This window comes from Bubalus bubalis, chromosome 24 (assembly GCF_019923935.1).
Source record: "Bubalus bubalis isolate 160015118507 breed Murrah chromosome 24, NDDB_SH_1, whole genome shotgun sequence".
NCBI lineage: Eukaryota > Metazoa > Chordata > Mammalia > Artiodactyla > Bovidae > Bubalus > Bubalus bubalis.
This window is the reverse complement of record NC_059180.1, coordinates 5580124-5600911: the sequence shown is the minus strand read 5'-3', so window position 1 is coordinate 5600911 and position 20788 is coordinate 5580124. Positions and strand designations below refer to the sequence as shown.

The window sequence follows — 20788 nt, the reverse complement described above, 5'->3', positions numbered from 1 at the left end:
ATTGGAGGCTAATTACTTTACAATATTGTGGTGGGTTTTGCCATACATTCACATGAATCAGCTGTGGGTATAAAGGAGAGAATGCAATGCCTTAGCTAGCCTCAGTCTGTTAGTGATCTTTCAATCTTCTTGTAATCAAAAGATTCCCAATATTGGGTTTACCAGAGAAGAAATATCATCTCTAATTTATGCAGGCCCTACAAAGTATATGAAGGACCTAGGATTTGAAAGGTCATAAGACTTGTCTGAAACCAGTCAGGTCTCATACTCATGTCCTCTGTTTCCTACCGTATATCCTTTCTTGTACAGCAGGCTTCACCTAGTCTAAAGTTTACACAGGGCAGTAGAATGAATTAATGGTCCCAATTCTCCACCATTTCCTCTGTCCATTCCCTTTGCTGTTAACTCTGCGATGCCCTCCCATTCTAACTCAGGTTGGTCAGGTGGCTCACTTTGAACCTGTGGAATATTCACCAAATGTAATGCTAGCAGAGTTTTGAAAGTCACCCATGGGATTAGGCCTCTTGCTCATGACATCTACCACTGCCTTGAGAAGCAGACACGTGGAGATTGAGACACGTGAGGAGCATGTGTGGAGCTGAGTCAGTCCAAACGCTTATCTAAGGCCAGTCTAGATCAGCCAACACCCAGACCACAGCAAGTCCAGCCAACATCAATAGATAAATATGCAGACACCGTGAACTTGGGCAAACTCTAGGAGACAGTGAGGAACAGGGAGGCCTGGTGTGCTACAGTCCATGGAGTCGCAAAGAGTCCAAATGACTTAGCGACAGAACAACAACAAATGCAGACACCAGAGAAATAAGTGCTTACTGTTAGTTTGGATTCTTTTCCACTGCACCACCTGGGAATGGAGGTAAATGATTTGATGCTTATGCTTTGGGCAAAACCTCCTGAGAAGAGGAGAGAAGACAATCATGTGAAGGCTTCACCTTCCCCCTCTCTCTCCAGGTATCATCACTCACCTTATTGGGGAAAGTCGCATCAATCTCCTCCTGCAGCTTCTGCTGGACATCAGGGTGAGTGGCCAATTCATATATAATGAAGGAAAGAGAAGTGCTAGTGGTCTCATAGCCACCAAAAATAAAGATAACACTCTGGGCCATGAGTTCTTGGTCAGAGAGAGCTAAAAAGAAAGTCAAGACATTTTAGGTAAAGCGTGGCAATGTAAAAGTCACAGTCTAGATGATGTGACATTCCAGTGAAACTCCCAAACCCCTAGGGGAAATCAGGTAAAAGTGATTTAGAGTCAAACTGAGAGCGATTTCCACTCTGTGTCTGCCTCACAGAGCCAAGAAAAAGCCAAGAACTGTCTTAATTGAGTTTTTCCCAGGACTATACTATTCTTGGTCCTCTGTTCCTGGCAATTCCACGCCCCCACCAACACAGCTGTGTATTTCAAGAGATAGCACTTCTAACATTTATCAGCATGTTATCATGTGTCCTTTAGAGAGTGTCCTTTAGAGAGTTGTAAAAGAACTTTAGCTCCAAGTAAAATGGAGCAGCATTCCCTTCTAGAATATTTTAAATTATTCTAGTTAAGGTGCAGCTTGATTTAAGAGATTTATGATACTAAGGCTATATGATAGGGGAAATTGAATTATATTTTATCAAAACATTTCCAGGAACATGAGAGTACAGGACTGGGCTACAGTTAAACTCTTGCTACTCAAAGAGTGGTCCATGGACCAGCAGCATGAGCAGGATCCAGAAGCCTAATACAAATTCAAAACTATGGAAACAACATCGGAACTTTCATGAGATGTGGAGATGTATGTGCACAATGTAGCCTGAGAAGCATGGATTATGCCCTTGAGAGGCATCAGGTAATACAAGACCTGGGGCACAAGCCTTCAAGGGGAGGATCGAGATATGTATAGAAGCTACAGAAATCAACAAAAAGCTTAAAGAGTTGTGATGATCCTAGTCTAATCAGTGACATTAAAATAGCAGAAGAAAGAATGTGTGCATATAAGGACATAGGCCAGTGTGAAATATAGAAAAATTAGGTTCAGGGAGTAGAATTAGCAATGCTGATTCAACTCTGGCCTAAAGGTCATCCTCTAAGTATACACCCCCCCTTTCTGTTCTTCTTTATTCTTACCAAACAGCCCTGTGATTATACACTGGTCTCCATTTTTATTTTCTCCCAAGAGATCAAGCATGTTCAGGCTCTCAGCTATTTGATGGGACTGAAGTAGGATCTTTGTTACTTAGAGCACTCAACTCAACGTGGTACCTGCCCCAACCAACTGACTAACAATAAAAGCAATATAAAATGAGTGTAATAGAGATTTTAGACAGTTCTAGTTCTCCAATGATGTTATGTGTGATGTTATCGTGGATAAATTCAACCATCAAATTCATTCCCCAGTTAGCATAAACCACAAAATACTCAAAGTTTAGAGTTGTGCTGTCTAACATGTGAGTCTTCAAGTTTTACTTAATTAAAATTAAATACAACTTATCGTTCAGGTTACAGTAGCGGTAGTCACATGTCGGGGCCTCCCTGGTGCTCAGATAGTAAAGCGACTGCCTACAATGCGGGAGACCCAGGTTCAGTCCCCGGGTTGGGAGGATCTCCTGGAGAAGGAAATGGCAACCCACTCCAGTATTCTTGCCTGGAAAATCCCATGGATGGAGGATCCTGGTAGGCTACAGTCCATGGGTCACAAAGAATCGGACACAATTGAGTGACTTCACATTCACTCACTCAGTCTCATGTCAAGTCCTCAACAGAAACTCATGTCTAGTGATTACTATATTGAACAGAGTAGATATAGAATATTTCCTTCATCACAGAACATTGTATTGAATAATGTACTTGGAAAAATGATAAATGATAATAATAGATAGATATAAGTAGTGTACACACAGGAATAGACATATTGAGAATGGGCTGGAATCAGTTTATCCCTGCTTTCAAGAACCAACTTTATAAAATTAATAATTTTGTGAGGTTATCACAAGTTATCACAAATTTTGTGAAGTTATCAACCCATTGGTAGCTTCAAATTAATCATATATGAGTATTCATGTCATGGAATTAAAACACACCAGGGTCTTATTGTTTGAGAGAGAGAGAGCATGTTTATATCAGTGATTTGAGGTAGATACAGAAATCTTTTTTATTTTTACACCTGGGTAAAAGTAGTTGATGTTCTGAAAGTTGTCCACCGATGATCTAGAAGCAAAGAAACCCTAGTAGCAATGAGCATTTCGAGAGCCCAAATTTTGGGTTCTACATACCATTTCTCACTAAATGGAAGCAGAACTTCTTAGAGAAATGGCTGATTCCAGGGGAAATAGAAGAGAAAGCTGGGATGCCTTGCATTAGGAAGTGAGGAAGTTCTTGGAAAATGGTAAGTGAAAAGGATACAGGATACTCCGTACACCACAGTGGTGACACTCAATATACATTTATCAAAACCCATAGGATGCACAGTACCAAGGTGTGACCCAGGTGGGAACTATTGTCTTTGGGTGATGATAATGTATCAGTGGAGGTTCATTGAGTATAACAAGTGTATCACTCCAGTATGGACTGGAGATATTGAGGAAGGCTATATGTAGGTGGGGGCAGAATGCATATTGGGAAACTCTGTACTCTTCAATTAAGATTTTTTAATTTCTGCCCAAAAAATGGCCTATTGAAAACATTTTTTCAGGAGAAAAAAGTAATACGTATATAGGAGCCCACTTGAAAGGGCTCCAGTGGACAAACCTGAGAGAATTTGAGAATCAAAATGAAGAGTGACATGAGACAGTAAGTTAGCTATTCATGAGATATACTGATGTAAATAAATAAATGATTGGGGGAGAATGGAGAGCTCTCCTTATGAAAGAACATCAGCTCATAAATATAGAAGAATGATGGGCTTAGAAAGGCATGTTTTAATCATCATAGTAACAATGGTTTCGATCAAAAGCCATCCATGAATGGGTGACATCCATGAATGTCCAGTGCATGACAACTTAAAGAGGAATAGAATATTTACAGTCTCAAAGTCTTCTTCCGGAAATTACATGTTAATAACAAAGGGGGAAAAATTATACTTTACAGTAGAGTAAGCTGGTGAACACAAGTTTAAAAGTGTTCCAAGTTAAGGTCACCAACACTGGGGCAATGTGCCCCCTGATGAATGAAGGGATGAAGCCTTGATGCAAATATTCAGACAGAGGTTCTGACTTGGTGGGTCTGGAGGAGCCTGAGAACTGATATCAGAACCAAGCTCCCCAAAGGTTCAGTTGTAGCGATCCATTTCATAACTGACTTCTGGGCATGACTTCCTTGTTATACTTGCCCTTCGAGCTCTGAACAAAGTTGTGCCTGCAAACTTCTAGGAAGTACCACAGTCTACTCTTTCTTTCTGCACAAGTATCTTTCTTTAACTTGGCCTAAATTCCCATCTGCCTGGAAAACTTCCTGCACATTTTCAGAACTGCCCCCTACCTTTGCATCTCCCCACTGTGGCCCCTCTGAAACTCTCCTTGGTTACCTTTATGATTGTCTGTTTCTTTGGAATTCTGGGAGTTAATCATCAGCTGAAGAAAGTCCACACGCGGCTGTAAGCAGAAAGAATTTCTATGAAAGAAAGTTACTTGTGAAGTCATAGACAAATCAGGAGTGCAGTATTTAACCTCTTTCCTGAGAGTATGGCCCCTTATAGAGCAGAAGTCTGACTAGTATTGCCTGAGTCCTCAGTGAACTAACATTCACCTACAGACCTTGGAGAACATGACGTTTCCCAGAGAGAAACCTGCCATCAGGTCAGCGCTTTTTGGTCCTCACTCCTTCTGATCTTTTGTTTCTCTGGCTTTTGAAACAGCTTCCTTGCCAAAGAGTTGCCTGCTGTCTCTCCTGTCACACCTGTTTGTTCAGGAGAAAGTCCATAACTTGGATCCTTTTTTTCCTTCCAATTTTAATTCCTAATGAATTACCGCACAAATTAATCCCCTCACAGGTGCAAAGTACATTGGCAGCTGTTATAGAAGCATCTTCAAGGCCTTGACCCTTTTCAGTGACATCCTGGGTACAAAACCCTCTGCTCCCCTGACCTGCAGACAAGCTTGTGTCTCAGGCCTCATGGAGGCGAAGGTGGGTTGACCAGCTTGCAGCCTCATGGCCCAGAGAAGACCCCTGCCCATGCCAGACTAGGAGAGGGCTGCAATTTAACACAGAGGTCACTCCACCAACTGACTGATGGGGCTTTCCATTGCACAATCTATAAAATAGGAGTCTTGGAAACAAAGTGGATTCTTTACCAGTATAACATTGGGGAAATTATAATATCAGTAAAATCACTTTTAAACTAATTCTTATCCTTTAACAGTTTATTGAATTGAAGTGATAAAGCTTTTATCTCAACAATACTTATGCAATGACATACAAATATGCATTCCTACTATTAAATTTAAACTTCACTCTCTGGCTCATTTTCTTATTTCTTTCCCAACATCCACAATGATATATTAATAACTCCCCAGTTCTAAAATCTATACTTCTCTACCTATCTTTTTAAAACTGCAGAGAAGTACACAAATCATATGTGTGGAGGTAAATTTTCAAAAAGTGAACACCCTCATGTAACCACCACCAGATTTTACCTTTTGAGTATTTTTGAGGCGACTTTCTTTTATCTTTTTTACAGATGTTGCCAAAAAATTCACAGCACTTTTTGGAAACATGCTGATATTTAATACTTCAAAGATTGGGATAAGGAATGGAAAGAGTGCTGAAGAGAAAACATAAAAGAAAAGCACAGTAAAAAATCAAAATTTACACAGGAAGTATAATTACACAGGAAGTATAATTTGCTCTATCTATCAGAGAAAGATATCAGAATCACTCCCACTGTGACCTTTGCTCAGACTTCCAAGCCAGTGACTGAGCAAGGCCAAGTCCACATATGGGGCCTTCACTATAGTAGTGAAATCAGTAGTCCCTTCTGCCTTTTGGAATGATCAAGGAAACAGAATTATATTCCTTAACTTGGTAGTTTTTTATCTATTTGATTAGAGTCTCTTTGGATAAACCACAATAGTCTGCTACTCTAATTAACCACTTCTTTCAAACAACAATTCAAGATAGAAATAAAACAGTATGTGCCTTTCAACCATAATGGAATTAAATTAAAAATCAATAACAAAAATTGGGAAAATCACAAATAATGGAAATTAAACAATATGCTCCTAAATAACCAATGAACTGTATACTATATCAAAAATGAAACCAGGAATTACTTTGAAATAAAGAAAAATGAAACTATTACTTACCAAAATGAATGGAATATAGGAAAAACATTGCTCACGGAAAAGTTTAAGGCTATAAATGTCTACTTTTATAAAGAACAAAGATCTCAAGTCATGAACCTAATTTGCCACCCTAACTCACTGAAAAAAAGAAGAGCAAACTCAATCTAAATCTAGACGAAAGAAGAAAGTAATAAAGACAAGAAGATGAATGGATAAGAAAGCTGTGGTATATATACACAATGGAGTATTACTCAGCCATTAAAAAGAATACATTTGAATCAGTTCTAATGAGGTGGATGAAACTGGAGCCTATTATACAGCGTGAAGTAAGCCAGAAAGAAAAACACCAATACAGTATACTAACGCATACATATGGAATTTAGAAAGATGGTAACGACAACTCTGTATGCGAGATAGCAAAAGAGACACAGATGTATAGAACAGTCTTTTGGACTCTGTGGGAGAAGGAGGGGGGATGATTTGGGAGAATGGCATTAAAACATGTATAATATCATATAAGAAACAAATTGCCAGTCCAGGTTCGATGCAGGATAAACAAGGCTTGGCACTGGTGCACTGGGATGACCCAGAGGGATGGTATGGGGAGGGAGGTGGGGGGGGCTTCAGGATGGGGAACACGTGTACACCCGTGGCAGATGCATGTTGATGTATGGCAAAACCAATACAATATTGTAAAGTAAAAAAAAAAAAAAGACAAGAGCAGAAACTAATGAAATAGAGACAATAAGCAAATATGGAAAACTCAGCAGTGGCCACAGGACTGGAAAAGGTCAGTTTTCATTCCAATCCCAAAGAAAGGCAATGCCAAAGAATGTTCAAACTACCACACAATTGCACTCATCTCACATGCTAGTAAAGTAATGCTCAAAATTCTCCAAGCCAGGCTTCAGCAATACGTGAACTGTGAACTTCCAGATGTTCAAGCTGGTTTTAGAAAAGGCAGAGGAACCAGAGATCAAATTGCCAACATCCGCTGGATCATGGAAAAAGCAAGAGAGTTCCAGAAAAAACATCTATTTCTGCTTTCTTGACTATGCCAAAGCCTTTGACTGTGTGGATCACAATAAACTGTGGAAAATTCTGAAAGAGATGGGAAAACCAGACCACCTGACCTGCCTCTTGAGAAACCTATATGCAGGTCAGGAAGCAACAGTTAGAATTGGACATGGAACAACAGACTGGTTCCAAATAGGAAAAGGAGTACGTCAAGGCTGTGTATTGTCACCCTGCTTATTTAACTTCTATGCAGAGTACATCATGAGAAACGCTGGGCTGGAAGAAACACAAGCTGGAATCAAGATTGCTGGGAGAAATATCAATAACCTCAGATATGCAGATGACACCACCCTTATGGCAGAAAGTGAAGAGGAACTAAAAAGCCTCTTGATGAAAGTGAAAGAGGAGAGTGAAAAAGTTGGCTTAAAGCTCAACATTCAGAAAACAAAGATCATGGCATCCGGTCCCATCACTTCATGGGAAATAGATGGGGAAACAGTGGAAACAGTGTCAGACTTTATTTTGGGGGCTCCAAAATCACTGCAGATGGTGATTGCAGCCATGAAATTAAAAGATGCTTACTGCTTGGAAGGAAGGTTATGACCAACCTAGACAGCATATTAAAAGCAGAGATATTACTTTGTCAACAAAGGTCCGTCTAGTCAAGACTATGGTTTTTCCAATGGTTATGGATGGATATGAGAGTTGGACCGTGAAGTAAGCTGAGCGCCGAAGATTGATGCTTTTGAACTGTGGTGTTGGAGAAGACTCTCGAGAGTCCCTTGGACTGCAAGGAGATCCAACCAGTGCATCCTAAAGGAGATCAGTCCTGGGTGTTCATTGGAAGGACTGATGCTAAAGCTGAAACTCCAATACTGTGGCCACCTCATGCGAAGAGTTGACTCATTGGAAAAGACCCTGATGCTTGGAGGGATTGTGGGCAGGAGGAGAAGGGGATGACAGAGGATGAGATGTCTGGATGGCATCACCGACTCAATGGACATGAGTTTGAGTGAACTCTGGGAGTTGGTGATGGACAGGGATGCCTGGCGTGCTGCGATTCATTAGGTCGCAAAGAGTCAGACACGACTGAGGGACTGAACTGAAGAACAATAGAGAAATTCAATGAAACCATAAGCTGATTATTTGAAAAGAACTTTTAAGCTAGTGAAGTGAAAGTTGCTCAGTTCTGTCTGACTCTTTGCAACCCAATGGACTATACAGTTCATGGAATTCTCCAGGCCAGAATACTGGAATGGGTAGCCTTTCCCTTCTCCAAGGGATCTTCCCAACTTAGGTATCGATCCCAGGTCTCCTGCATTGCAGGCAGATTCTTTACCAGCTGAGCCACAGGGGAAGCCCAAGAATACTGGACTGGGTAGCCCAACCCATTCTCCAGCAGATCTTCCCGAACCAGGAATTGAACCAGGGTCTCCTGCATTGCAGGCTGATTCTATACCATCTGAGTGATCAGGGAAGCCCTTTTAAGCTAGATTGACAAAAAAAAAATAAAATAAAATAAAATAAAATAAAAAGAGAGAGAGAGAGAGAAAACTTAAATATGTAGCAATACAATGAAAGAGGAGAGATTGCTGGTGACATTAAAAGTGAGAAGAATATAAAGGAATACTAGGAACAAGGTTCACCAATAAATTAGATAACTTAGAGGATGTGTACAAATTCCTTAAGAGACGTGAAGTACAGAAACTAATTCAAAAAGAAAGAGACAATCTGAATTTTTCTATTAAAAATTAGTAAATAGGAAGGTTGATTCGGCCACATCCATTCTTCTTTCTTAAGATTGCTTTGGCTATTCAGGGTCTTTTGTGTTTCCATAAAAATTGTGAAATTATTTGTTTCAGTTCTGTGAAAAATATCATTGGTAGTTTGATAGGGATTGATTGAATCTATAGATTTCTTTGGGTTCAGTTCAGTTCAGTTCAGTTGCTCAGTCATGTCCAACTCTTTGTGACCCCATGAATTGCAGCATGCCAGGCCTCCCTGTCCATCACCAACTCCTGGAGTTCACTCAAACTCTTGTCCATCGAGTCGGTGATGCCATCCAGCCATCTCATCCTCTGTCATCCCCTTCTCCTCCTGCCCACAATCCCTCCCAGCATCAGAGACTTTTCCAATGAGTCAACTCTTCGCATGAGGTGGCCACAGTATTGGAGTTTCAGCTTTAGCATCAGTCCTTCCAATGAACACCCAGGACTGATCTCCTTTAGAATGGATTGGTTGGATCTCCTTGCAGTCCAAGGGACTCTCAAGAGTCTTCTCCAACACCACAGTTCAAAAGCATCAATTCTTTGGAGCTCAGCTTTCTTCACAGTCCAACTCGCACATCCACGCATGACCACTGGAAAAACCAGAGCCTTGACTAGATGGACCTTTGCTGGCAAAGTAATGTCTCTGCTTTTCAATATGCTATCTAGGTTGGTTATAACTTTCCTTCCAAGCAGTAAGCATCTTTTATTATTTATTTATTATTATTTTTTTAGTAAGCGTCTTTTAATTTCATGGCTGCAATCACCATCTGCAGTGATTTTGGAGCCCCCAAAATAAAGTCTGACACTGTTTCCACTGTTTCCCCATCTATTTCCCATGAAGTGATGGGACCGGATGCCATGATCTTTGTTTTCTGAATGTTGAGCTTTAAGCCAACTTTTTCACTCTCCTCTTTCACTTTCATCAAGAGGCTTTTTAGTTCCTCTTCACTTTCTGCCATAAGGGTGGTGTCATCTGCATATCTGAGGTTATTGATATTTCTCCCAGCAATCTTGATTCCAGCTTGTGTTTCTTCCAGCCCAGCGTTTCTCATGATGTACTCTGCATAGAAGTTAAATAAGCAGGGTGACAATACACAGCCTTGATGTACTCCTTTTCCTATTTGGAACCAGTCTGTTGTTCCATGTCCAATTCTAACTGTTGCTTCCTGACCTGCATATAGGTTTCTCAAGAGGCAGGTCAGGTGGTCTGGTTTTCCCATCTCTTTCAGAATTTTCCACAGTTTATTGTGATCCACACAGTCAAAGGCTTTGGCATAGTCAAGAAAGCAGAAATAGATGTTTTTTCTGGAACTCTCTTGCTTTTTCCATGATCCAGCGGATGTTGGCAATTTGATCTCTGGTTCCTCTGCCTTTTCTAAAACCAGCTTGAACATCTGGAAGTTCACAGTTCACGTATTGCTGAAGCCTGGCTTGGAGAATTTTGAGCATTACTTTACTAGCATGTGAGATGAGTGCAATTGTGCAGTAGTGTGAGCATTCTTTGGGTAGTATACTCATTTTTACTATACTGATTCTTGTAATCCAAGAACATGGTATATTTCTCCCTCTATTTGTGTCATCTTGGATTTCTTTCATCAGTGTTTTTTAAATTTTTTTTTACTTTAGCTGTCTCTGATTTTATTTTTTTAATATAAATTGATATATTTTAATTGGAGGCTAATTACTTTACAATATTGTATTGTTTTGCCATACATTGACATGAATCCACCACAGGTGTACGTGTGTTCCCATCCTGGACCCCCCTCCCACCTCCCTCCCCATCCCATCCCTCTGGGTCATCCCAGTGCACCAGCCCCGAGCATCCTGTATCATGCATCGAACCTGTGCTGGTGATTAGTTTCACATATAATAATATACATGTTTCCATGCCATTCTCCCAAATCATCCCACCCTCTCCCTCTCCACAGAGTCCAAAAGACTGTTCTATACATCTGTGTCTCTTTTGCTGTCTCATATACAGGGTTATTGTTACCATCTTTCTAAATTCCATATGTATGCGTTAGTATACTGTATTGGTGTTTTTCTTTCTGGCTTACTTCACTCTGTATAATAGGCTCCAGTTTCATCCACCTCATTAGAACTGATTCAAATGTATTCTTTTTAATGGCTGAGTAATACTCCATTGTGTATATGTACCACAGCTTTCTTATCCATTCATCTGCTGATGGACAGCTAGGTTGCTTCCATGTCCTGGCTATTATAAACAGTGCTGCGATGAACATTGGGGTACACGTGTCTCTTTCAATTCTGGTTTCCTCAGTGTGTATGCCCAGCAGTGGGATTGCTGGGTCATAAGGCAGTTCTATTTCCAGTTTTTAAAGGAATCTTCACACTGTTCTCCATAGTGGCTGTACTAGTTTGCATTCCCACCAACAGTGTAAGAGGGTTCCCTTTTCTCCACACCCTCTCCAGCATTTATTGCTTGTAGACTTTTGGATAGCAGCCATTCTGACTGGCGTGAGATGATACCTCATTGTGGTTTTGATTTCCATTTCTCTGATAATGAGTGATGTTGAGCATCTGTTCAACAGCATCAGTGTTTTATAGTTTTCTGTATACAGGACTTTTGTTTCTTTAGGTAAATTTATTCCTAACTATTTTATTCTTTTTTGTTGCAAGATGAATGGGATTGTTTCCTTAATTTCACTTTCTGATTTTTCATTGTTAATATATAGGAATGCAAGGGATTTCTGTGAATTAATTTATATCATGGGACTTTACTATATTCATTTCTGGTGGCATCTTTAGGGTTTTGTATGTAGAGGATCATGTCATCTGCAAACAGTGTGAATTTTACTTCTTCTTTTCAAACCTGGATTCCTTTTATTTCTTTTTCTTCTCTGATTGCTATGGCTAGGACTTCCAAAACTATGTTGAACAGTAGTGGTGAAAATAGAGACCCTTCTCTTGTTCCTGATTTTAGAGGAAATGCTTTCAAAGGAATCTTGAGGAAGAAGAATGGAACTGGAGGAATCAACCTTCCTGATTTCAGACTATACTGAAAGAAGGTGAGAGTATTAGTTGCTCAGTCCTGTCCAACTTTTTGTGGCCCCATGGTGTATAGTTTTGCTACGCTTCTCTGTCCATGGGATTTTCCAGGCAAGAATACTGGAGTGGGTTGTCATTTCTTTCCCCAGGGGATCTTCCCAACCCAGGAACTGAACCCAGGTCTCCTGCATTATATGCAGAGTCTTTCCTGTCTAAGCCACCAGAGAAGACTATACTACAAAGCTACAGTCATCAAGACAGCATGGTACTGGCACAAAGACAGAAATCAATGTAGATCAATGGAACAAATTAGAAAGTCCAGAGGAATATCCATGCACCTATGGACAACTTATCTTTGACAAAAGAGGCAAAAATATACCATGGAGAAAAGACAGTCTCTTCCACAATTGATGGTGGGAAAACTGGTTCACTATGTGTAAAAGAATGAAACTAGAGCACTTTCTAACACCATACACAAAGATAAACTCAAACTGTATGAAAGGCCTAAATATAAGACCAGAAACTATAAGTAGAGGAAACAAAGGCAGAACACTCTCTGACACAAATCACTCCAAGATCCTCTATGACTGGCCTCCAAGAGTAATGGAAATAAAAACAAAAATTAACAAATGGAACTCAGTTAAACTTAAAAACTTTTGCAAAATGAAGGAAGCTATAATGAGGGTGAAAAGACAGCCCTCAGAATGGGAGAATATAATAAAAACAAATGAAGCAACTGACAAATAATTAATCTCCAAAATATACAAGCAGCTCATGCAGCTCAGTATCAGAAAAGTGAAGAACCCAATCAAAAACTGGGCAAAAGACCTAAACAGACATTTCTCCAAAGAAGACATACAGATGGCTAATAAAACATTAAAGGATGTTGAACTTCACTCATTATTAGAGAACTGTAAATCAAAACCACAATGAGGTATCATCTCACACCAGTCAGAATATCCATTATCAAAAAGTCTACAAACAATAAAGCTGGAGAGGGTGTGCAGAAAAGGAAACTCTCATAAACTGTTGGTGGGAATGCAAACTGGTCCAGCCACTATGGAGAACAGTGTGGAGATTCCTTTAAAAACTGAAAATAGAATTGTCATCAGTTCAGTTCAGTTCAGTCGCTCAGTCGTGTCTGACTCTTTGCAACCCCACGAATCGCAGCACATCAGGCCTCCCTGTCCATCACCAACTCCCAGAGTTCACTTAGACTCATGTCCATCGAGTCAGTGATGCCATCCAGCCATCTCATCCTCTGTTGTCCCCTTCCCCTCCTGCCCCTAATCCCTCCCAGCATCAGAGTCTTTTCCAATGAGTCAACTCTTCGTATGAGGTGGCCAAAGTATTGGAGTTTCAGCTTTAGCATCAGTCCTTCCAAAGAAATTCCAGGGCTGATCTCCTTCAGAATGGACTGGTTGGATCTCCTTGCAGTCCAAGGGACTCTCAAGAGTCTTCTCCAGCACCACAGTTCAAAAGCATCAATTCTTCAGCGCTCAGCCTTCTTCACAGTCCAACTCTCACATCCATACATGACCACAGGAAAAACCATAGCCTTGACTAGACGAACCTCTGTTGGCAAAGTAATGTCTCTGCTTTTCAATATGCTATCCAGGTTGGTCATAACTTCATGGCTGCAGTCACCATCTGCAGTGATTTTGGAGCCCCCCAAAATAAAGTCTTACACTCTTTCCACTGTTTCCCCATCTATTTCCCATGAAGTGATGGGACCGGATGCCATGATCTTTGTTTTCTGAATGTTGAGCTTTAAGCCAACTTTTTCACTCTCCTCTTTCACTTTCATCAAGAGGCTTTTTAGTTCCTCTTCACTTTCTGCCATAAGGGTGGTGTCATCTGCATATCTGAGGTTATTGATATTTCTCCCAGCAATCTTGATTCCAGCTTGTGTTTCTTCCAGCCCAGCGTTTCTCATGATGTACTCTGCATAGAAGTTAAATAAGCAGGGTGACAATATATAGCCTTGACATACTCCTTTTCCTATTTGGAACCAGTCTGTTGTTCCATGTCCAATTCTAACTGTTGCTTCCTGACCTGCATACAGATTTCTCAAGAGGCAGGTCAGGTGGTCTGGTTTTCCCATCTCTTTCAGAATTTTCCACAGTTTATTGTGATCCACACAGTCAAAGGCTTTGGCATAGTCAAGAAAGCAGAAATAGATGTTTTTTCTGGAACTCTCTTGCTTTTTCCATGATCCAGTGGATGTTGGCAATTTGATCTCTGGTTCCTCTGCCTTTTCTAAAACCAGCTTGAACATCTGGAAGTTCACAGTTCACGTATTGCTGAAGCCTGGCTTGGAGAATTTTGAGCATTACTTTACTAGCGTGTGAGATGAGAGCAATTGTGCGGTAGTTTGAGCATTCTTTGGCATTGCCTTTCTTTGGGATTGGAATGAAAACTGATCTTTTCCAGTCCTGTGGCCATTGCTGATACCACCCAGCAATCCCACTGCTGGGCATACACCCCGAGGAAATCAAAACTGAAAGAGACACATGTACCCCAATGTTCATGGCAGCACTATTTACAATAGCTAGGACATGGAAGCAACCTAGATGTCCATTGGCAGAAGAATGGATAAGGAAATTATGGTACATATACACAATGGAATATTACTTACTATGAAAAGAAATGCATTTAAGTCAGTTATAATGAGGTAGATGATCCTGAAACCTATTATACAAACTGAAATAAGTCAGGAAGAAAAAGAAAAATACTGTATATTAATGCATATATATGGAATTTAGAAAGAAGGTATTGACAATTCTACCTGCAGGGCAGCAAAGGAGACAGATGTAAAGAAGAGACTTTTGGGCCCAGTGGGAGAAGGCAAGGGTGGGATGATTTGAGAGAATAGCACTGAAACATGTGCATTATCATATGTAAAATAGATGACTAGTGCAAGTTCGATGCATGAATCAGGGCACCCAAAGCTGGTGCTCTGGTATAACCCAAAAAGATAGGGTGCGGAGAGGTGTAGGAGGAGGATTCAGTATGGGGTGGACACATGTATACCCGTGGCCAATTCATGTTGATGGATGACAAAAACCTCACAATACTGTAAAGTAATTATCTTCCAATTAAAATTAATTAATTAATTGGAAAAAATATTAAACAGAAACTACTCAAAAAGAAATAGACAATGTGAATAGGCCTATAAAAAATACAAAGTTTCATCTGATAATCAAGAAACTACCCACAATTTGACAATGAAAAGCTCAGGCGCAGATGGTTTCAATGCTGAATACTACTCAAATAATTAAAGAATTAATATCAATTTTTCACTAAGTCATCCAACAAATAGAAGATGACAGAATACTTTGAAAGTCATTCTTCAGAATCAGTATTAACTTGGTGTGAGAAACAGAGTAAGACAGTAGAGGAAAAAAAAACTACAGATCAATGTATCTTATGACCATGGATACACAAATCCTCAAGGAAATACTAGCAGACTGAACCTACTAATATATACAAAGATGTATACATCATATATAAGTACACTTTATACCAGGAATGCAAGGTTATATAATATGCCATTTCAACAGAGAAAAAAACAATGACCACACAATTATCTAATATGTGCATAAGAAACATGTGACAAAAATCCAATACACACTTGTGATTTTAAAAACTCTCAGAAAACAGGAACAGAAGGGTCTTTCATCAACCTGATAAAAGGAATCTATGAAAAACCCATAGTTAACAACTTACGTAAACCCATGCTGCTGCTAAGTCACTTCAGTTGTGTCCGACTCTGTGCGACCCCATAGACGGCAGCCCACCAGGCTCCCCTGTCCCTGGGATTCTCAAGGCAAGAACACTAGAGTGGGTTGCCATTTCCTTCTCCAATGCATGAAAGTGAAAAGTGAAAGTGAACTTGTTCAGTCGTGTCCTACTCTTAGCGACCCCATGGACTGCAGCCCACCAGGCTCCTCCATCCATGGGATTTTCCAGGTGAGAGTATTGGAGTGGGGTGCCATTGCCTTCTCCAACGTAAACCCATAGATAACACTAATACTTAGCAGTGAAAAACTGGATGATTTCTCTAACATTAAGAATAAGACAAGGAAGCCTTTTTCACCACTTCTACTCAAAACTATACCTGACATTCTAACCAAAAGAATTAATCAAGAAAATTAAAGAAAATATATCCATATAGGAAATGAAGACTAAAATTCTATCATCAGATAACATGATGTTGTACACAGTGAATCCTAAGGAAGTCACTAAAAATCTATTAGAACTAATAAACATGTTCAGTCAGGTTTCAAGATACAAGATCAAAATACAAAATCAATTGTATTTCTATACATTGCAAAAAATAATCTGAAAGTCACATTGAAAAAACACTCAATTTATAATAACATCAAAAAGAATAGAATAAGTAGGAATTAAATAAAAGATGTAAAATTTACACTCTGAAGAGCACAAAACCTTGTTGAACTAAATTAAAGAAGATGTAAGTAAATGAAAAACATGCCATGATCGTGAATCAGAACATTTACATTGTCAAGATGGCAAATCAACTGATATATGGCATTTCCTTTCAGGACTCTAGCTGACCTCTTTGAAGAAATTGACTATCTCAGATTAAATTCATATGAAATTGCAAGGGGCTCAGAGAAGACAAAACATTCCTGAAAAAAATAATAAAGTTATAAAGACTCACATTTCCTGCTTTTAAGACTTACCATAAAGTGAAATTAACCAAGGCAAAGTGGTTCTGGCCTAAGGATGGATATACAGATTCATGGAACAGAGTTTTGAGTGCAGAAATATGCCCACATGCCTATGGTCAACTGAACACTGAAAATGTTTCCGAAACCACTCAATGGAGACAAAACAGTCTTTTCAATAAGTGGTGCTGAGACAACAGGATAGCTATAAGCAAATTACACCAGGAGTATTAATTTAAGTAATAACTGAAATTTGTACCTTTTGACCACCATCATCCAATTCTATCTCCCAAACCCTATCTTTGATAACCAAAAATCTGACATCATTTTTCTATGAGTTTGGATTTCTTCCTTTGATTCAACATGTAAGTGTTTGTCTTTCTCTGTCTGACTTATCTCACTAAGCATAATTGCCAGGAGCCAGCATGGGAGTCCCCACCCATAACAAGGTTATGTGGGAGAGTTCTGGAGGGCAAGGCGAGCCAGAACTCGAGGGGTGCCCCTCTGGGCCTGCCTGAGCGTCTACCCCAAAACCAGTCTGCCTGCTTTACTGCTTTGTGCTCTCACCTACACCTCTGACTTTACGGGGGGCTGTCCCCCACCACCATCTCTCTCTCTCTGAAAAAGTTAACTTACAACTCCAGTTAATAAAGTTCCTGGGTGTGACAGGAGTGTTTTAGTTCACAAACCCCTCAGATGGCTCTCTAACTTGCCTGACAGGTTTACCCAGACTCCTACAGCTATGCATATGATTGTTAACAGTCTCCCAGCCACGAGAGGCATGGGAAGCTTAAGATATTCAAATAGTATAGAGCGGAGAGCTAGAAATTGTCAGAATAGAACTAGTAGAAAATTTCATTGTTGAGCCAATGCTTGCTGCCAAGTTTCCACATCCCCTGTATTGTATCCTTGGAAGCGTATTAATTAATATAGTTGGTATGTAGAAAAAATAACTAGTGGCCTTGGTGTTAACAACTTTAAACCCTTACGGTAATAAATTCTTTCCTTTGTTGTAAACCCATTGCACCTTTGCCCTATAGGAATGCAACTTTATCTAACACCTTTGGAGGATGGCGCCAAACTTTAAAATAATTACTCTTAGAGAAAATAAGTCTTATGGTTGACAAACCTTTGTCAGAGTCATAAAATGTTAACAGGCCTTCTGGCCAGAGGATGATGTAAATCACCTAAACCATTTGTATACGATAAATTTACAGAAAAGAAAGCCTGGTCTCAATAAGGATCAAAGACTGCTGATTTTGCATGATTTCACATCTCCTATTATCCTCTATGTGCAACTTAGGGTATAAAAGCCCCTGTTGAAAAGAAAGCTACGGGCCTTGCTCACTGAAGCTTGGTCTCCCCGTGTCATTCTTTCTTGTTTCCTTTTCCTCCTTTTCTCTTCTGTTCTTCCTTCATGCCAAAATAATTTGGAGCTCAGGGGTCCTCTGCGACCACTTATTTGCCTGGGCTTCTAAGACCCACTCGAGAAGGTGCCTAAGGTGGGGCACCTTCTGCTATTCGAGAGGGCTCCTGCGGCCTCCGTGGTCAGAGCAAGTTTGGTGTCATGAACTTTATTGATTTCCCGTGTAAACCAGTTATTATTGAGCATCTAATAAATCTCTCAGCCTTTGCTATGCCTTAATCGCCAACGCCATCATCCTGAGGGAATCCCTGGATCCAGCCGGGGCTGGACCCCAGCACATAATACCCTCCATTGAGCTCCAGACACATTGCTGCAAATGGCAGGATTTCCTTCCATTTCACGGCTGAATAGTATTCTGTTGTGTGTGTGTGTGGTGGTAGGGGGGTGGTATATACACCACATTTTCCCTCTACATTTATCCATCCATGGACACTTAGGTTGTAAAAACCATTGTATTGTATATTTTAAATCAGTGAATTGATGGTATTGAATTATATCTCAATAACCTTGTGAAAAAGAAGGAAGGAAGGGAGGGAAGGAGGAAGGGGGGAAGAAAGAACAAGAGGGAAGAAGGGATGGAGGGAGAAATACAGAAAAAGAAATGTAGTAGGACTCTTACCTACTGAAAGTAGAAATGGATCAAGGACATCAAATCTTAAGAGCTTCTTGGCATTCTCCACAAAGGGATCTTGCGGGTTGCCAAGGGAATCAATATTCACTCCAAATGATGTGCTAGTAATCACATCCATGCTGTAGGCCCCAAAGACCCTGAGTAGAGAAAGACAGACACAGACAATTACAATCGGGACCAGTTGACTATCCATATCCAACACAGTCAACAAGAAAATCATATATAGTCAGATGCCCAGGCAAGACAGGTCAAGAGCCACACTCTCTCAGAACCACCTGCTGGATCATGGAAGACTGTCTGCTACTATCACTCACTCCTGAGGTGTGTATGAGTGTGAATGATGCAACTGCCCCTGTGCTGGGGAGATGGGGACACTAAGGCAAGCTAGACCCCCCACTGCCAAACTCAAGGAGCTCAGTCATTGAAGGATAGAACCCATAATCTGACAAAGGACAGTAGTGAGCTTTGGCTATGGACAATAAAAGGTGTATAAGGACTGTGTCTGAGCAGAGCAAAGGGAGTAAATTCACTCTTCCTGGGGAGTCAAGAAAGGGGACATTGATCTGGGTCTCACCTCACCACAGAATTGTGCTCAGAGCTGATTCCCCTTTAGCGCAAAAGCAGAGTTGATATACAATATCACATTAGTTTCAGGTATAGAAGGACGATTTTAAATACTCCATTTAAAGTTATTATTAAATACTGAATACATTCCTTGTTATGTACAATCTATCCCTGTAGCACAATTACGTTATACATTGCAATTTGTACCTTTTAATCGTCTGTCCTATCTTGCACTCCCCTTCCTACTTCCCACTGGTAACCACCACTTTGTTTTCTACACTGTGAGTCTGTTTCTGTTTTGTTATATTGATATTTATTCATTTTATTTTTAGATTCCACGTACAAATGATAATACGCAACATTTGTCGTTCTCTAACTTATTTCACTAAGCATGATACCCTCTAGGTCCATACATGTTGTAAATGGCACAGTGTCATTCTTTTTTATGGTTCAGTAGTATTTCTTGTGGGGGTGCGTGTGTACACACATGTGCCACATCTTCTTTAAGCATTCATCTACTGACAGATACTTATGCTGCTTCCGTATCTTGGCTTTGTAAATAAAGCTGATATAAACACTGGGGTGCATGTACCTTTTCAAATTAGTGTATTCATTTTCACTGGATGTATACTCAGGGTGGAATTGCTGGATCATATGACAGTTCTTAGCTTCCTGGGTGGCTCAGTGGTAAAGAAACTGCCTGCAAGGCAGGAGATTTGGGTTCGATCGCTGGGTCAGGAAGATCCCCTGCAGAAGGGAATGGCTACCCAATCCAGTATTCTTGCCTAGGAAATCCCATGGACAGAGGAGTCTGGGGGCTACAGTCTGTGGGGTCACAGAGAGTGGGACATGATGGAACACAGACAATAGTTCTCTTTAAGCTTTTGGAGAAACCTCCATATGGTTTCCCACAGTGTCTGCATCAATTTACAGTCCACCAACCTTGTACCAGGGTTGCCTTTTCTCCACATCCTCACCCAAACTTACAGGTGTTGGCTGATTTTGTGATTTTGATATGCATTTCTCTGATGATTTGCAAAGTTAAACATCTTTTCAACTGTATATCTTCCCTTGAAAAAATGTCTATTAAGATCTTCTGCCCATTTTTCACTGGGTTGTTTGTTATTTAGATATTGAGTTGTATGAGACATTTACATATTTTGGATACTAATCTCTTATCATCACATCATTTGCAAATTATTTCTCCCATCCATTTATTAGGCTGTCTTTTCATCTTATCAATATTTTACTTCACCGTGTAAAAGACTTTTAAGTTCAATTAGATAAAAGTAAAAATTAGGTCATTTGTTTACTTTTGCTCTTGTTTTCTTTGCCTTAAGAGTTAAATCCAAAAACATATTGTTATGATTTATGTCAAAGAGCATTCTGCCTATTATTTCTT

At 40.1% G+C, this 20788-nt stretch overlaps 1 protein-coding gene across 2 annotated transcripts in view; it reads right to left on the bottom strand.

Moving 5' to 3' along the window:
* The window catches only part of LOC102405595 (cytochrome P450 3A24), a 47250-nt gene that overhangs the window by 7887 nt on the left and 18575 nt on the right, over positions 1–20788 (bottom strand). The window contains exons 7-10 of one of the 2 annotated variants that reach the window (XM_006053608.4): positions 18811–18959; positions 5629–5756; positions 4521–4587; positions 987–1147 (exon numbers count right to left, since the gene is read on the bottom strand). In XM_006053608.4, coding sequence (XP_006053670.2) covers positions 987–1147; positions 4521–4587; positions 5629–5756; positions 18811–18959 — 505 coding nt within the window. The remainder of the gene's footprint in view (positions 1–986; positions 1148–4520; positions 4588–5628; positions 5757–18810; positions 18960–20788) is intronic. The other variant, XM_025274935.3, reaches the window with a different exon arrangement.